At 44.7% G+C, this 16,998-nt stretch overlaps 1 protein-coding gene across 4 annotated transcripts in view; it reads right to left on the bottom strand.

Moving 5' to 3' along the window:
* LOC116788966 (exocyst complex component 3-like protein) overlaps positions 1 to 16,998 on the bottom strand; it is a 41,962-nt gene that overhangs the window by 12,787 nt on the left and 12,177 nt on the right. For 3 of the 4 annotated variants that reach the window (XM_032692240.1, XM_032692239.1, XM_032692238.1), the window contains 5 exons: positions 11,176 to 11,499; positions 8,950 to 9,544; positions 7,155 to 7,272; positions 3,152 to 3,226; positions 889 to 989 (listed from right to left, as the gene is read on the bottom strand). In XM_032692240.1, the coding sequence (XP_032548131.1) occupies positions 889 to 989; positions 3,152 to 3,226; positions 7,155 to 7,272; positions 8,950 to 9,544; positions 11,176 to 11,499 (1,213 nt within the window). The remainder of the gene's footprint in view (positions 1 to 888; positions 990 to 3,151; positions 3,227 to 7,154; positions 7,273 to 8,949; positions 9,545 to 11,175; positions 11,500 to 16,998) is intronic. The other variant, XM_032692241.1, reaches the window with a different exon arrangement.

A 16,998-nucleotide genomic window follows, 5' to 3' on the forward strand; every position in this document is an offset into this window, starting at 1 on the left:
CACGACAAAGGCAATCTCTGCCCTGCCCAGCTGGTGAGGAAGGAGAGCATAGGAATGGCACAGGGAGAGCCCTCAAGCTGCCTGAATGCCCCTGATACGGACCAAGAAGCAGGAGGTTCATTTTACAATTGTTGTTGCTGCAAAACCTGTTTCTGGGAAGCAACTCAGGCTTTGCCAATGGAGCTGTGGAACAAAGACTCAGCGTGTATGAATAACCCACAAGGTCTATCAACTGCTTTGTTGCAGCTTCCATCTCATGAGCGGCTCCTGGACAACCTTGTTTTATAGGAATTTCTTTCTCTCATCATGTGGAGGGCCAAGGATCTTAAATGAAACCTCCTTCTGAAACATTCACCTACAACCAGCATTTTCTGATGCAGGGTATACATAGAGTGAGAGATGCCCAAGTACAAAAAGAAGATAAAGGGAGTCAGAAGAAGTGGTGAGAGGACAGAAGATGAGAAAAAGACATTCATCCTCCTATGAAACCAGGACAAAGCAGAGCTCCTCATCGCCTCATGGAGCCAGCAGGAAGCACCGTGCCTGGGAAGAACAGCTAGGGTAGGAAGGGCCAAGCCTGGGCTCTGGCTACATGGCTGCCCCTCTTCCTGGCTGTGTTTAAGGTCTAAGTCTCTCCAGAACATCCCCCAAGGCTTTAAACTGTCCTGGTAAGTCCAGATGCACTTTGTCTCCTCAGCTTTAGCCCAACAGCAAATGCTGAGCACATGGAACAGCGGTGAAGAGCTGTCTATCCAGAAACAGCTTAGCAGGAAACATCCATCAAACTAAAGATCCACGTGAATACAGCATCCCCAGTTGCTACATAAGGATTTCTTTCTTTTGAGCATTAAGACTGTTATCAAGGAGGGAAAGAAGCATCCTTCTTACCTCTCCAGGAACCTCAGGCACTGCTCCAGGCACACAGCTTCCACCTTCTCACTCAGGCTCTCGCTGACACGCCTGGCAGCCTCTGTCTTCTCTGTTAGTATCTGTGGATTTCAATGTGTGAGAGAAGGGCAGGCCAAAGCCATTTTTTACCTGTGCAGTGAACAGGAATACATCCTACTGCTCACCTGATCCAAATCCCTCTGCCCTCTAGGCAGCAACTTCTGCTTAAGTTTTGAGAACCCTTACAGCTACAGTGGAAATAAAAGTATTTTTCAGGAGCCAAATTTTAATGCCTGACCCTACATTTTTGCTGCCACTGTTTTTGTTGTGGTCAGCAGGCTGGAGTCCAGGAGAAAGCCTGTCTCTGCAGATGTTCTCTGCTGGCAATGTCCAGCCTGGCAGCTCAGCTCAAACAAAGACCTGACATCTGCAGGATCATCTGTGCTCCTACCTGACTCACCCTCACAGATAAATCTGGGGGCAGCTACTAAAAAAGAGGTTAGACAGCTGTTACTGTGTGCCCTGCACCTCTGCCAGGGTCTCTACCAGGGATGTCTGAAGAGGGCATCTATCTTCTCACTTCTCACCACTGCTCACACCTGACACAGCAGTGTGTGTTAAACTCTATGGCGTTATGTCTTGCCCCACTGACCCCAGCTGGGTGGCCCAGGTGTCTGCAGGAGGTGGGCTGTGCCAGACAGCTCAAAATTCACCCCATATCAGGCAGGCTTGAGCAGGTGGCAACTTAATGCTGCCCATTAGTTGCTCTGTGGAAACAAAAGCTTGCAAGGGAAGGAGAGCCAGACGGATAAAAGGAGACAGATGGCCTCATAGGTTGTGCTCTCCCAGTGCTCATCATCCAGAGACAAAGGGTGGCTCACATCATGAATGGGTTTTTCCACTGCTCACAACAGATATAAAAGCTCACCCAAAGGGACAGGATAAAATATGCCACCCCAAAGTGTCAGGAAATCATGGCTGATGAGTTTCTATGACATGCTGTTCATTTTTTATCTGATCTTCAGTGTCAGCTAGTGAAAATTGAGGAGGCAGTAATTTCATAAGGGTTTCCTATTTATCCAGTCTTTTCCGTCACCCACCCCAAAGCATTCGAACCTGTCAGTTTCATACTCAACAGAGGAAACCACTCATGCTGAAGCACGGCCAGATGTTGCAGATATGAGGACCACAGGATTCAAACCAGGCTTTGTCCTAGTTCCTGTTAGAAACCTTTGCTCTGTGAGCCAGGACCAGGAAAACAAATCGTCTTGGTGGCTAAAAGTCACCCTAGAACAGATACATCACTGAGTACATCACTGCTCCACCACTCCAGTGGGCACAGGGCAGGGCAAGGAGCAAACAGTCCCTGCTGTGAGCTCTGCACTTGATTCCTGGGTTTGAGTTGGGCCAGAAAAGCTAGTTTTTGCAAGTTTAAGCTGTATCCTCATGAGGAAGGACAGCTGCAATGCCTCCAATAGAGTGCCTGAGGCTGTCTGCCATCCCAAAGGACCGTGGAGCTAATTTCTTCTTTCATGACCTGAAAGAGGACTGCCACTGGGGTGGTGGTAGTTGAGAAGAAAGATACAGTTGTGGCAGCCTGCATCCTGCCCCTGATCTCCAGCATCACTTGAGCCTACATGTGAGCTCCAGGATTTGTTTTAATCCTTCTGCAGGTCTTGATCCAAATGCCCTCTGGCTGTGGTATGTGCTGCTCATAAATCAGCGGAGTGTGCTTCTGCAATGCCCTTTGAGCGCTCACCTTTGCTGTACTCTACAGTATCCCCTCTCACCACCCAACCCATGAGGGTAGCAGTCACAGCTGTACCCAGCACAGGAGCAGGGAGCCTGTCTGCATTTGCACTGTCAGGTATGGGGCCCTGCCACAGCTTGGCAACCCTCACTGCTTTTGTAGAAGTGCTCTGCAGAACTCACAGAGAGCAGACTGGTTAACATACACCATGACTTTACAGAACATTACATAAACACCCAGGTGCATAAATGAAAATGCAAATTCAGTTTGAATTAGCTAATCTCAGGCTCATTTTTATTTTAGTTAGTTTTTTTTCTTTGTCTATGCACAGGACAAAAACAGGTCTGGGAGCAAACAGGCACAGTCTAAGTATGGCAGCTAACTGGCAAGCTTCTAACACATTGAGCTTAGCCTGAGACATGCAAAACTGGGTCTTGCCAAATACCCACATATTTGTGTGCAAAAACAGGACTGCCCCTAAGTGTGAGACCTTTTTGGTTCCGCCCCGTTTACCTGAATGACTGCGGCATCTGTACAAGGGGGTTTCCCAATATCAAAGGCTTCTTTCAGGGCTTTCCCTACTTCCTTCTAAACATTAAAAGAAAAGAAAAAAGAACAGTTGAGATACAATGGCATTCATAATGAGTTAGGTTTCCCAGCCTCTCATTATGCACTTGGGCTAGATGAATTTCTGCTTCTATTTTTTTGGCTGTCTCATTTAACCCAAAGCCTGGCTATTTTCCATCTGACCTAATAACATTGTTCTGTTTTGTTCTACATTGTTTGTTTGAGTTTAAATGATTTGCAGCTTCCTTTCATCCCAGTGTCAGCTTGGGTTATCTACAGTCTTCCCTAGTTAGCTTAGCTCAAATGAAGGCGCCCACACAGCAAAACAACGCTTAGACACACAACTCCATGCTGCCAGCTACTGTAGCTGAGATTTTCCACCCTTCCCAGCTCCAATCGGCACCCACATAAACGAGCCAGCGCTAATTAAAAGCATTCCCTCACTTGAGCCAGGGACTTGTGAGTGCAAAGAGGATTCGGGTTAGTGTTTAAAGCTACTGTCATGATGAGATGAGCCCCGTGAGGCCGCACAATGGGAAATTTCCCAAGACTTGGCTGGCTTACAGTAGTTTGAATGGGTTGTAAAAACAAAACTAACACTGCAGAGAAAGGGCTTGTTGCTTAAAACACGATCTGACCTTTATAGAAGCTTTAAACTCAAAAGCCTGGCTCGCTTATTTATTATTTCATTCCTGCATCTTCCTCCAAAGAATGTAAAGTCTGATCTGCCATTTTTTTTCTTTGTTCTTTTCTGGCTGATGAATTAGGAAATTTGTGGCTGTCAACTGAAGAATTTCATCAAAAGTATATTTAAAACAACTGCTCTCCCATACTCACTGAAAAGTGTTAATCAAAGGCAAATAAGCAGTTGTAAACAACCAGAGAAAAATTATTTTCCTTCGGAGTGTCATCACCTGACCGTGAGCAATTGTGTGAACACGATGTGCTGAGATAACACATCCCAGCCGAGCTGTACAAACACTTCCAGCCTGCCCCAGCTGCACACTAAAATGAGCCAGCTTAAGCCAACATGAAGGTCTTGCTCCCCAGTGGGATAAAGCATGGTTTAGTGAGGAACTGCAAGGCAATAACTTGTTGAGCCACGGTACTTAGTTGCTTGGGGTCAGATGATGTGTCTGAATTAACACGAGCTTGTTGTTTGTAGCTCTGCGTTGATACCAGCACCTCAGGCACCAAGGCTCTGAGCTGGAGAGAGGACCAGAATTTCTTCTGTAACAAACAGGCCCAGTTTCCTTCTTGTTCCTCCCTGTCTGGCCAAGATATGGCACCCCATGTTGCAAAGCCTCAGATCCATGGATGGTCAGTCCATCTGTGCTGACTGCCCAGCCAATTACTTCCTTTCAGAAAATGCAGACGGCTGAGCTGTAACTTGGGTCCCTCTTCTCTCTTGGTTGCTGTTTTAAAACATACAGGAACTTAACATCCTTGAGACCCCTACGTTGCTACCAAGTGTGGTCAAAATTGTCTAAGATGGGTGCGAGTGCACTGCTGACACATTGGCAGGAAAGTGGGCAGAATGACTGCACAACCTTATTCATTTGGGCAGCGGAAGGTCCTCAGCCTAAATTCTCCAAAGCACATGAACTACTCACTCCTCTTTTTGTCTGTTTGAAAAGATAGAGGTGTCAGGGGGGAAAAGGCACAGACCCGAGTGATCCTTTGCAGGTTAGTGTGAACCCTTCTCATTTTTTACCTCTCAGTATCAGAATGAACGCTGGCATCATGCTGGAAGGTTTGTCTTGCACTCATGTCAGATTCCCCAATACAGGGGCAGGGTGACAGACTGACCACCCAGTCGATGGCACCATCATTTTCTGTTCACCAACCTTGCAGTCTCAAAGGCACAAAGCTCCCTTGGCCCTAGACATGTCCAGGCTGAGGGAATGCATGCAGAGCTGACCAAGTTCCCCACAAAGGTGTTTGCAAGTGGTTTTGAACCCCACATGACACCTGAGCTCTCAGCACCTTCAGATGTGGTCATAGTTCTCGCCGCTCATTTCTGTTTAAAGTGCTTTTAGTATGCAGAGATATCAGGCTGGCACTCCCTGTGATAAGCCAGGTATTTATAGGTGAAGCAGGCCATGGCTTATTCTGGTCAGGCTCTTCTAATTTAGAAAAATTTAGTCATCCATTGAAGTGGCAAAACACACACCATGTGATTTAGTCACAATTATACATGACAATTGTTCAGACATAACTGACAGGAATTTTGCTCAATAGCAACTTCCTCTATATTTGGCATAATGAAGGGCTGAAGTATCCTGGAACCAGAAACAGAGGATAAAGCAGGTTTTATAAGCTATGCCATTGAGCTGAGTGAAGTGACATCCATAATTTTTCCATATGGAATCAGCTTATGTCCACTTAAGCTCATTAGCTTGAATCTGGAGCTGGTCCCAAGCTGGCTAGGTTTGAAACAAGCCAGGGTAGTGCTGTGCTACACTCCCCAGCACTTCCAGCTCTGCTCTCTATGTATAATGCAGCACTGTGTAGAGCTGCAATGCTTCCAGATCCAAGGTGGCATGAAAAAATACAGTCAACTCAGGGTAGCATGGCACAGGTGCTCGTAACCACTGCCAGGTTGAGGTGAACCTGCTCAGCACTTCGTGCATCACAAAAGCAGAAAGCCCATGGTTAAGCAAAAGCTTTCTCCAGCTACTATGTTAGAGGGAAGTTATAAAAAAAAAAAAAATTAAATTCTCCATCACTGTTAGTCAGCATCTTTGAGGGCTTGTCAATGACCCAGAGACGTGCCCTCAAATAACCTCAGTGGCATTACCCTGAGTAAAGTCATTTCCTTCATTGAAACAAGTGCTAAAAAAAGACCTTAAGAACATGTGGTCTTCCCCAGGGTAACAATGAGAAACAGCCCATAAAGATACCTAATGTTAAACACTGAAACCAGTAGGCTTTAAGCATATTGTCACCAGCTGGCACTTCTACTCCCATGTTTGTGACTACCTTTGTGTTCTCCCTCAGGGAATAGGTCTTGAGGAAAATCCCTGCAATGTAGAGTACTTTCCCTGGGATGATTCAGCAGTTTGCCATAGAATTTCCCCTCCTCTCCTCCCTAGGGGCTGGTGGAAATGGAAAGCCAGAGAGATGAGTGTGGTAACTCCTGCTGCTGCATTTCAGCTTTAGCTGAATATGAAAGGCCCCACTGAGTTTTGCAAACAACATCATTTCCTCTGGAATTCCCCTTTGCTACAACACATCTTCCCTGCTTCATTTGTATTCCTCATGTCTCAACAGAATTCTTCAAAGGGGGAGCTTTGCTGAGAAAAGAAAGAGGCACTGCAGCCCTAGGGCTGGGGTCACCTGTGGGATCACGTGGCAGGATGCCCTCCTCCGACCTTACAGAAGGGCTACTGGCTGTGCACCAGCTGCACATTTCCTTGTGCTGAACTCTGGAAATAGTCTTTGGTATAACCTCAGCAGTGTCAATCCAGCAGGCTGGAGAGGGCTGTGAGGGGTCCACATACAGGCAAACCCAGCAGCCTCAATATCCTACACAGCTGTAAAAACACCCAACCATTGCACACAATGGGCTCAGTAATAGAAGATTAACAGCACCTTGAAATGGCTCTCAATAAGGAAGTGGGTTTCACCCATAGCCTTCCTTTCCTCCAGATTCATGGGCTTCTAAGCAGAGCAGATTGCAGCTCTATGGAGGTGCAGCAATGGGTTAAGAGAGATTTGCAAATGTCCCGACGTTTTCCCTGCTAAGGAACAAGGACATGGTTGCATCCCTTTGGCAGCAGACAATCATGGATCTTCACATCTGCAATGAAACTTGGTCAGGACCTTGGGGCTTACTCACAGCTAAGCAGAGCTGGCTCAGCTTGCAAGGGAGCAGCTAATTTAATAAGGGCACTTAAAACCACAGGAATAGAACAGGCAGATTGGGGTAAAACCCTTGAGTTCTTACCCGTGTGACTGCAAGTAACTTTTCCTCAGTCTTCAAAATAATCCACACGAGATACTGTCCATCAAGGGAAAGGTTGTGCTGGGAGATCTGGCTGGATCTCAGACATGCCTTGCTGCCACTGCATACAGAAACAAGAGCTCAGCCAGAGGGGCAGCTTCCCATGGTCCACAGCCCATTGCCTGCCTGGCACCTCCTGCTTGGCACCACGGTCTCATAGTAAGAAAACAGAGTGCCCTGCAAGAACCCAACTGTATTTGCCATGTGTGGGTAGTCACAGCATGTAGATGATCTTTATCATGTCCTTTTGCCAGCTATTCTTCTATGCTGTTTCTTTTCCTTCTTCCTATATTTGCTGCCCAAATTACACTTTTTTTTGTTGTTTCCTTCTCCCTTTTCCTCATTGCTCCTGCTGAATTCCTTTCCACACTTGGGTAGAGTCACCTAAGCACACTTGCACAAATGCACAATTTTACAAGTGTCACATATTCTGTCTGAGTGGAATAAAAAGCAGCTATATACCAGGACAACTGCATTTATGCATGAGCTTTCATTGAGGTTATAACAGTATTCAGAGAGTAAAATTCAAATAGTTAAGGCTGGCATCTGTGCTCTTTTCATTTCCACTTTCTTCACTACCTCATGACTAATACAGTCATGTGCTGCTCTTGCTTGGTTGGTTTGCTTTTTGAAGGAATTCAGCATTTACATAATACATTTTTCCTATATTTGACTTTTCTTTATATATTAAATGTTTGTATTTTCTTTAGGAATTTAAATTACGTAATTTTTCACCTCCAATTTCATGTAAGTTTTCAATATTTTATCAATACATTACTGTAAAGCTTTACCATTTCAAAAGCGTCAGTCAAAGGGATGCATCCTAACCCCTTCTCCCATGTGTCTGACTATGGCCAATGTGTACCCACACACTGTTTCCCTCCTTTGGGAGCTGGCTGTGGGAAGAGCCCACCTGATGAACTGCTGATGAGCTAATCAAGGGTTTATAAGTGTAATTAATACAAGGATCAGAGAAGCTGTAGGCTTGGATGGAAGCAATCAAATAACCCCAAAGGGCTGAAAACTATTAGGGCATGAGTAGATTGGAGTTGTCAAGTAGCAATGAAACCATGGACACAGAGAATCAAACATCACATCTACCATACAAAAAGAAATCACAAGAAAACCTCAGGCTTTGATGGCACCCACAGGTTTCGAATTCACATTGGGCCAAAAGGTCCCAGATGTGCTGCTCTTCAGATCACAGGGAAAACCACATCTGTTTTCCCAAAGTTGGGCAGAAATTTAATGATCTGCTATATGTTTTTCCTGCGACATGAACACTAATGCAGGAAACATAGAAACAACTGAGCAAACTACAAGCCAGATAAAGCAGCATAAGAACCAAGGACAGAACAAGAGAAGCCCACAGAGCACCTTGCTGACAGAAAGGCTGGAGTAATTGAAGTATTATGGACCTTGCTAAAAAAGGCTTAATGCGAGGAAAGAAATTGTTCAATAAAGCAGAAAACTGTGCAGGTCTAACAGGAGTCCAGTGGAGAAATACCTGCCTGCCTCAGGTAAGCCCCTGAGCCTGCTACTAAGGATTTAGAAAAAGGCAGTACTGCAATGAAAAAAGGCTCTGATTCTGAGAGCACAGAAGATGAAAGAGGCAGTGGGCAAGCCTAAACTCAGCAAGAGCCCTGAGCATCGCTGTGCTATCAGGAAGCGGAGATTGTGCTCAGAACTGAAGAATAGAGACGTAAAAAAATGTAGAGAAAAAGTCCTTCAGACGTACCTTTTGTATATTTTAAGGCCCCATTCATAAATTAAAAGACATTGGCTGAAGCTGAAATGGTTACTGTCAGTAAGTGTGGAAAGGTGAGAACACAAAGAGGCATGACAGCAGCGGGCATAGGTGACGAGCAGTCCTGCTTCCTTGAAGACATCACTTCTGTGCTCCAGGCTGGGGAGAAATGTCGTTTCTAGATGACTCAGATGCTGTTTTAGTGCAGTATCATCTGTGTTAGCAGGGGAACCAAACAGGGGAATCTGGGCTGTCACGTACTGTATCAGTTTTTCCTCCAGATCTTTCCTCCAGAAGTTTGGACTCCAGGTGGAAACAGAATCCATTCCTTGGCTATTGCCAAGCCAGTCTGCTTCCTTCTGCTTCTCCCACTTCAGTGACTCCCCCACTGACTGCAATGGCTCCAGGAACGTCCTACCACTTCCACTGAGCGCTTCTTCCACCACAGTCCACATTCGTTCAGCCAGCAGCGCATAGAGTGATTCAGACTTTCGCACACCATCATTTCCAGAATGCTTCAGATTATGAATACGATCACAAGCTTCCAAAAATTTTCCTTGCTCAATGCATATGCAGATGGTTTCCTCTGCAACAGAGAAAGAACACAACTTGCTGTTTCTTCACTCGTCTATAGGACTCATCGCTTTAATATCCAAGTTATGAAGTATGTAGTTTATATATATGTATTTAAGATAAGCTCACTTAAGGGCTAGCACTAGTACCTCTCGGTTTCCTCAAGACAAGCACTTTTTTCCCTCTTTCTCTCTTTCATCCCTTCTCCTCCAGGCTAACCAAGCCTGCAGACTAATCTGCAGTTTTCTGGTCATCATCCCAGAGACCTCTTCATGTGGGCTATGCAGGTTCAATAATGGCAATCTTTCCTTAAGGAATGCACCTTCTGTCCAAAAGAAAAACATTATAGAAAGGACATCATCTGAACAAGTCAACAGCTGAAAGTCAAGCCTAGAAGGAATCCTCTGTTTTCTCTACAGAAAACCTTGGCAGGACCAAAGTGCTGCAAGCTCCCTTGGAAGGTCCCTCTCACCTGCTCAAGCCTGACACAGCTACACAGAGGGTGTCACTCCTGCCAGCGAGCTCTTGCCTTAGGCTGAGACTGCTCAGTGCAGTCCAGGGCCCTCTCTTTATCAGGATATTTTAACTAGGCCAAATGATTAGGCGTGTTATTTTGCCCAAAAGTGAAACTTAGAAGGGGATTCCCATAACAGCCCATGACCTCCATATCTGCAAGAAGCTGTGGTGACGGAGCCACTGCCCTAATCACCAGGCACCCTATCAAGGCATTATGAAATCTCTAAAGTTCAGAAGCTGGAAGGAGAAGTTTTTCACTGTTACTTGTTTCTAAAATGTCTTACCCATCACATCTAGCCCACTAACAAGGGTTAGATGTAATCTCACAACAGCTGCACAGAGCTGCAGGTTTTTTACTGTGCATTTTACAGATGACAAAATTGAGCAACAAAGAGTTGAAAATATTTGTCCAAAGGTATCTGGAGCAGAGTCCAGAGGAAAAATCAAACTTGATGAGATTTAGGGAAATTTAAACAAAGCCAGAAGTAATGGGACTCTGAAATAATTCAGGATACAGCTTTGGGTGTACAGTGAAGAATGAAAAAGTATGAGCTTCCATTATCTTTCACCTGAATCCTAACTTTCCTCTATGAAAAAAATCTCCTATGTGTAGTAAGAATTAAACCAAACAGGACTAAAGGGAGGAACATGAAAGGAACTGGAGAAGGGTTGATGCAAGGATCTTCAACAAAGCAATGGCCAAGCTGTTCAGGAGCAGTCTACAAGCTGCACTGGTCCTGCCTTGATACGTGAAACACATAGGAAATGCTTAATTGGCACAGCTAGCCCATGTACAACCCATTTGCCCCTCCCATCTGTGAAAGAACAACACAGTCACACCAACAGGGTGTCACTCACACATACATCATCTTTCTCACAAGACATATCAGGAGTCTTTGCAGGAATACAAATGAGAACAATAAAGAGAAACACTTGTGAGGCAAAGTGAAATACACAGCTCTCCAGAGGAGCAAGAGTACAGTCCAGAAAGGACAAGAATTCAGGAGAAGGATGGGGAGGAGGAGAGTGTAAAGCACCTAATCCAGAAGCTGATGAAAACAAGAGCCTGCAGGGCTGAGTGAGGCAGACAAGATCCAGGCCTGGACCCAAAGATAACTTCAAGTTTACCTGCAGGTGTCCCTCTCTCCGCTCCCTTCCTACTGGTTGGCATCTTTAGCAAATTCCCTGCCACATCCTCACCGCCAGCCTTCTTCATTGTCTCCTTCCCACCAACCACAGTCTTTAGCAATTTGCCTGCCAAGGTTTTCAACGTCCCTTTCCTCTTTGCCTCCTGCTTCTTTCTCTCCTCATGTGTGGCCTTGGGCAGTATTCTTGCATTTTCCTCGGCCGTTTTCTCCCCCTTGTTGCCTCTTCCTGCCACGGATGCCCAGGAATGCTTTGTCTTCCTCATGATCCAAGCAGATTCAGAGGCTTTCTGTCCAAATGGGAATACTGCCAGAAGAGCATTAGAAACACTTCTATGCAAGGTGATCTTAGCATCCGTCTCCCAGAAAAGTTCTCTCTTCTTCTGATTTATTTTTTTCCTGTGCAGCTACAGGCTTCAGCTGTCTTTGAAGAAGTCTAACCTGGTTCCTGTCCGTGCCAAGTGAGGACATTTTTATAGGCTGCCAGCCCTCTTATGTAATCCCTCTCTCTTCTAGGAAAATAATGTCAAAAACCTCATACATAATCTAACCACAAGCGCTAGGGGAAAGCCAGTGGAATTTTTGGAATTTTCTAAATGACTAAAACATCCCTGCGCTGCCAGTTATTTTGATGACAATCCTATCAGTGTAAGGGAGTTGATTATTAATAGTTTCTATGAAGAACACATCCTTTTCCACCCAGCCCACGTGCCCAGGCTGCACCTGAGCTTTTCTTTGGCAGAGAGATCACATCTGGGTTTGGAGCCAATTTTTTCCCCACCTCCCAGCAAGCCTCATGGTAGCCAACAGGGATGTAAAGCCCCAGAGAAAGGGCATTGGTTTTCGTGTTTTAACAGCACTATTCAGAGGAGACAAGAGTGATCTCAGCCTCCTGGAATGTGCAATATTCCAGCAACAATTATATATTGTTTTATATTTTTATACACACACATAGATATAAATGGCATAACCTTGCAGCAATCCACCATAAATGTGTGTGTGTGTCCACATGTGTAATACACACATATAGATCTGTTCACCAGCCAATGCCCACAGCGAAGAAAAAGGAGATGTATGTCTGCTTGGCTGCTAAAATGTCTGACCATAAACCTCAGGACAAATTCCTACACAGAAAGTATGCTTGAACTCCAGGAACTCGTGTTTAAAAGACTTTTTTGAAGTCTCTGCACTGCTGTGAGAAAGGCAGTGCACTTGGAGGGAAGCTGAAATGCTGTCCTTACCACTCTCCCCTTGCTAGACAGTTACAAACTGGGTTTAATTATCCATTCCATTATTACAAAAATTAAATTGAGAACTTGTGGATTTTCATCAGCTGAGGACAGTTTGTATTAGTCATTACAAGCTGTATTTATTCAAAACTATATAATATGCAGAAATTATTTTCAGGGTATGAATTTAAGGGGTAATTTTTCCACACAGCATCTAGATTATTCCAAATACGTGATATCATATTTCTGGGTTTAACGCCTGCAGTTTCTTCCAAGATTTTCTACATTTTCATGACAGTAAAATTGCACTGGTTTCCTACTTGGAAACCAAGTAAATGTTATGTGTTCTGGCTCTTTTACTCTGTGCTTAATTCCATCAGCATGTTATCACAGAGCCATTTGATTCATTAGTAACAATAGGGAGGAGGAAATAAATACATTTCATTTGGAAGAGCAAATAGAAATTCCAGCAGTGGTCATACATTTGAGCTGTTGCCAGTAGGAAATACTGAGGTTGCAAAACTCAGTGTTTTCCCAGGTTGTGAAAAAAGTTAAAAATTGAGAGACTTTACACACATTCCATTTTGACCTTAATTTTTAATCGGCTGAAGTTAAAAAGTTTTGTTTAGAATGTTATAGCTGTACAGTGTATGAATACAAGATGGAGTGAGGGGGTCAGTACTGCAGAGATGTATTCCAGTCATGCTGAAACCCTTCAGCAATATTTTCTCATGAAAATTCCAACACAATGTGTTTATGTTTCACTTCATCAGCATTTTTCCAACAAGCCTGACTCTAACAAAAAACATTTCCCTAGACTTTTCTGTAGAAGGAAACTGGATGTCAAAGTGCCAGCCCTAAAGGCAAGATTCTCTGCAGTATATAGATTTTGAACACACAACAGCTGCAGATCGCGCCCTAAACTGTGGCAACATGATGTGTGGGAATTGCTGTGTTTTCCCAGAAAGCTTCTTTCAAGGGAATACAGTATGAGCCTGAGGAAAGCAAGGAGTGAATGCACAGAGATGGACAAACTTCCTGAGGCTAGGAGCATCTCTTACTCTATGGACCACTGGATCGATCCACTCAATCAAGGCCATGGCAGACACTCCCTGAGATGAGAGTGCCCTCAGGTCACAGCCCACCCAAGCACTGCAGCACCAACAACCCAGAGGGCCCCTCTGTCCCACCTTCCCCTCGCTCACAAACCAGGACAACCAGCATGTGAAGGCAAAGCAGGCCATAGCCTTGGGGAGCATACAGCTGTGAGCACCCTGCAAAGGGACAGCAGGATGGGGATGGTCATTCTGACCAAGGGTACTGAGCCCATCAGCAGCAGGAGATGATTCCCCATCCCTCTGGCTACAGTGGGAGTGGCAGTCCATTGTCAGCTTCTCTGCACCCCCCTGCCCACAACTGCTTTGGGTTGAAGGATGGTGTCACTGAGGGGAATGCACTGCACCAGGAGAGGACATGCCACAAAGGAGCTGCCCAAAGGCTACCAAGCAGTCTGCTTTCCTGGGTCCATGTGCCTCAACAGGATGTGCCAGGTGCACAAGTCTCTCCCCTCTGTCTATAATGCTATTTTACTGCTCAGGCTGAAATTCTGCAGCTAAAACATGGGGACAATTTGAATCTCTAGTAACATCTTCTACACAGTGCTTCCATGAATGGTGTTATGCCTAAACAAGCAAAACTCCCTGGGAAGCTTCGCCTTTACAGCAGAGGAGCTGAAAAGTGTAAAGATCAAACTAGAACAAAGGTCTTTTCACAAAGAGTTAACATAATGCAAAGGGATTGTTTGCTGTCCAAACCTGTTGTTTTGGGCAGGGAAATTGAGGCACTGCCACGTTTTATCTGCCCTTTCCATGGGCTCTTGAGCTGCCCACCCGAGGGGAGCCGTTTCACGGAAAGAAGGGCAGTAGGAAACCACTAGGACACAGGACCAAGAACAAGCACAGTTCTGCTTCTGAACAAATTCCTTTGTCAGGTGTACCAAATGACTTCCTTCTTCCTCAAAAGCCACTTCTTGGAAGCCTGCCTCCTCCTTCTTCCTGGTGTTTCAATACCTCTATTTATCCACAGTGGGATGTTCCCTAGCTGGGTCATTCTTCTCCCTGCCCTGACCCTTGCTATGCTCGCTGTGAAAGAAGAGCAATTTGTCTCCTAGGGACATCCCCAGCATTCAGGAGTTTCCCTCATTGCCTGGAGCTTCTGGAAAAGCCCACAGCCTCTCCACATCCCTATGACTCTGTTTTCCTATCTCAGAAAAACTGTACCTCCTTTGTCTTTGGGATCTTTCATTAAATGAGTGAATATATTGGATAAATTTTTATATCGTTTCTCTGTTGACTTAACTCTTTATCTTGCTGTTTCCCATTTCTTTTGCCTGGATAGATAAAATCTCTTCATAATAAGTGGACTGTGTGCCTGACTTGGACAATAGCTGTTTGGTCTGGATGCTAATTGGATGAGGTCAGACTATTAGCACTACAAATTAAATGACTTTGCAAGAGTCCAATTACATTAATATTCCAATTCCAGCAATGCAGTGATGCCCCTGCTTGCTTTGCAGGGACACTACATGAACACAGTCAGTTATATACAATGGAAATTTTGTGCTCAGTAGCATCTGTTATAGGAAATACACTTGGTCCTAACAGGCAGGTGAATCTGCAGTATCTGGAGAGAGAGGTTTTTCATCTCCTTCTTTGTTTCCAGAACATGTTAGTACTCTCCACCACTTTGATCCAAAGGCATGAAAGATGGCAGAAAGGAATATTAATTATGATGATAAAACATGCAGAGTATGGCACAGAAAGATGTTGGTTCCCTAGGATATAAATCCATGCAAAACCACTCTGTGAAGCTAAGCTGTAGTCTGACAATGTGTTCCCCCACCCACGCAGAGCGTCTTTGATTTCATCAGCAATCAAAGAACAGCCAGTCTCCATTCCAAGCAAGGTAGGCTTTTTGGAGAGAGAGAAAACAAACCAACAAACAAAGAAACAAAACAAAACCACCTTCCCCTCTAGTTTGACATTGCAGCTGGCATTGCCATAATGGTCACATGCAAGAGGTGACTTTGTCAGTTGTGGACAATTAGCTGTTTATTATCCTGTGAAAGTATATATTTACTCTTTTTTTCTAAGGATAACCCCATTTCCTAAAGAAAAAAGACAATGTAGCCACAGGTTGCAGGTGTCTCTGTATTCATCTGATCCCCTGCCCTAAGGCACTTGAGTGGATTTTAAGTCAGTTTTAACTACTTTTAAAGCCAGTTTTAGCCAAACTGACAGAAGGTGGCTGACACAAAATAGTACATCCTTACACACTCCAAAGACACACACAGCTGAGGAGGGAGGGTAGACCTTCATTGCTCCTGCTGAGGAACAGAACATGGCATGAACTCAGCTTTTATTACTCATCAGACTCCACCTGGCAGCTCAATCTCAAGGTACACAAACATGGTTTCCTTGCCTCTGTTGCTCACCAAATCCGCTGTTTACTCTCCAGCTAAGCAATGTGTGTGCAAGAGCAAATAAAGCAGCACAAATATTTAATACAGGCAGCTTTTCCTACAAATGAAATGAAATTGCTTCCCTGTGGTGGCTCCTGGCAGCAGGCTGCATCCCCTCACCTCCCTGAGATCTGTGCTACCCCAAACAGGCCACAGGGCTATGATTTTGAAGGTAATTTGGAGCTGCCCTTCAGACGCAGCTGAAGAAAAAGGGAAAGAAGGAATCTTCTTCCTTTCTCTTCTCAAGTGTGCTCACTTGAGCAGCTCTTCTCTGCTCAGCCACTGATTTTTATCCCATTTTGCAGAAGTTAATCTGAGACTTCTCTGTCCTTCTCTGGATTTGTCTGAAACTGGAGGAATTCAGTGTATAAGGAGAGGATAGAAAGATGGATTGACAGAGAGGCTCCACGGTCCCAGTAGTTTCAGCAACCACACTAAAGTTCTAAGGACAAGAATTGAATACTGCCACCTCCCCTGCCCTGAACACTGAAACATGTTTGGGTGTGATAGAAAATTTTGTACTGCCTCTGTTCTCCTTCTGATTGTGAGAACCCCACTCTGAAATGACCTCAATTTTCATTTAATTAGTAACCTACTTTGCTGTTCCTTTAGACCATTTTTAGCTAACTCCTGGGGGGTTTGCTGAATTCTGTTTTTTCTTTTCAGCATTGCTTTAAGGAAGATGCTTCCCCTTTTCACAACAACAGCAATAGTAGTAATAATAAATAAATAAATCATGCAACCCCCAAGATTTTAAAGATGAACTGTAGAGAGTAAAGCAATAGGGATCTTTGAAGTGACCCTAAAAATCCCTGCATTGAGAATATCCTAATCCACATAGTAAGAGAAAAATAAAGTGAAACTTCCTGGAGTAGCAACTAGGTTTCAGTAAAGAAACTGGTACCACGCTGGGAATTCCCACTCCCTGGGTTTGCCCTCAGACCTCCAGCAAGGACTGAGGATACTGTATTAGTTGCAACTTCCTTCTGGTTTCCTTCGGCATCAGTGGAAGAGGGAGAAAAATTTATCCACCAGACAGAGTATGTAGCACACAATA

Source organism: Chiroxiphia lanceolata, chromosome 6, assembly GCF_009829145.1.
Source record: "Chiroxiphia lanceolata isolate bChiLan1 chromosome 6, bChiLan1.pri, whole genome shotgun sequence".
NCBI classification, from domain to species: domain Eukaryota; kingdom Metazoa; phylum Chordata; class Aves; order Passeriformes; family Pipridae; genus Chiroxiphia; species Chiroxiphia lanceolata.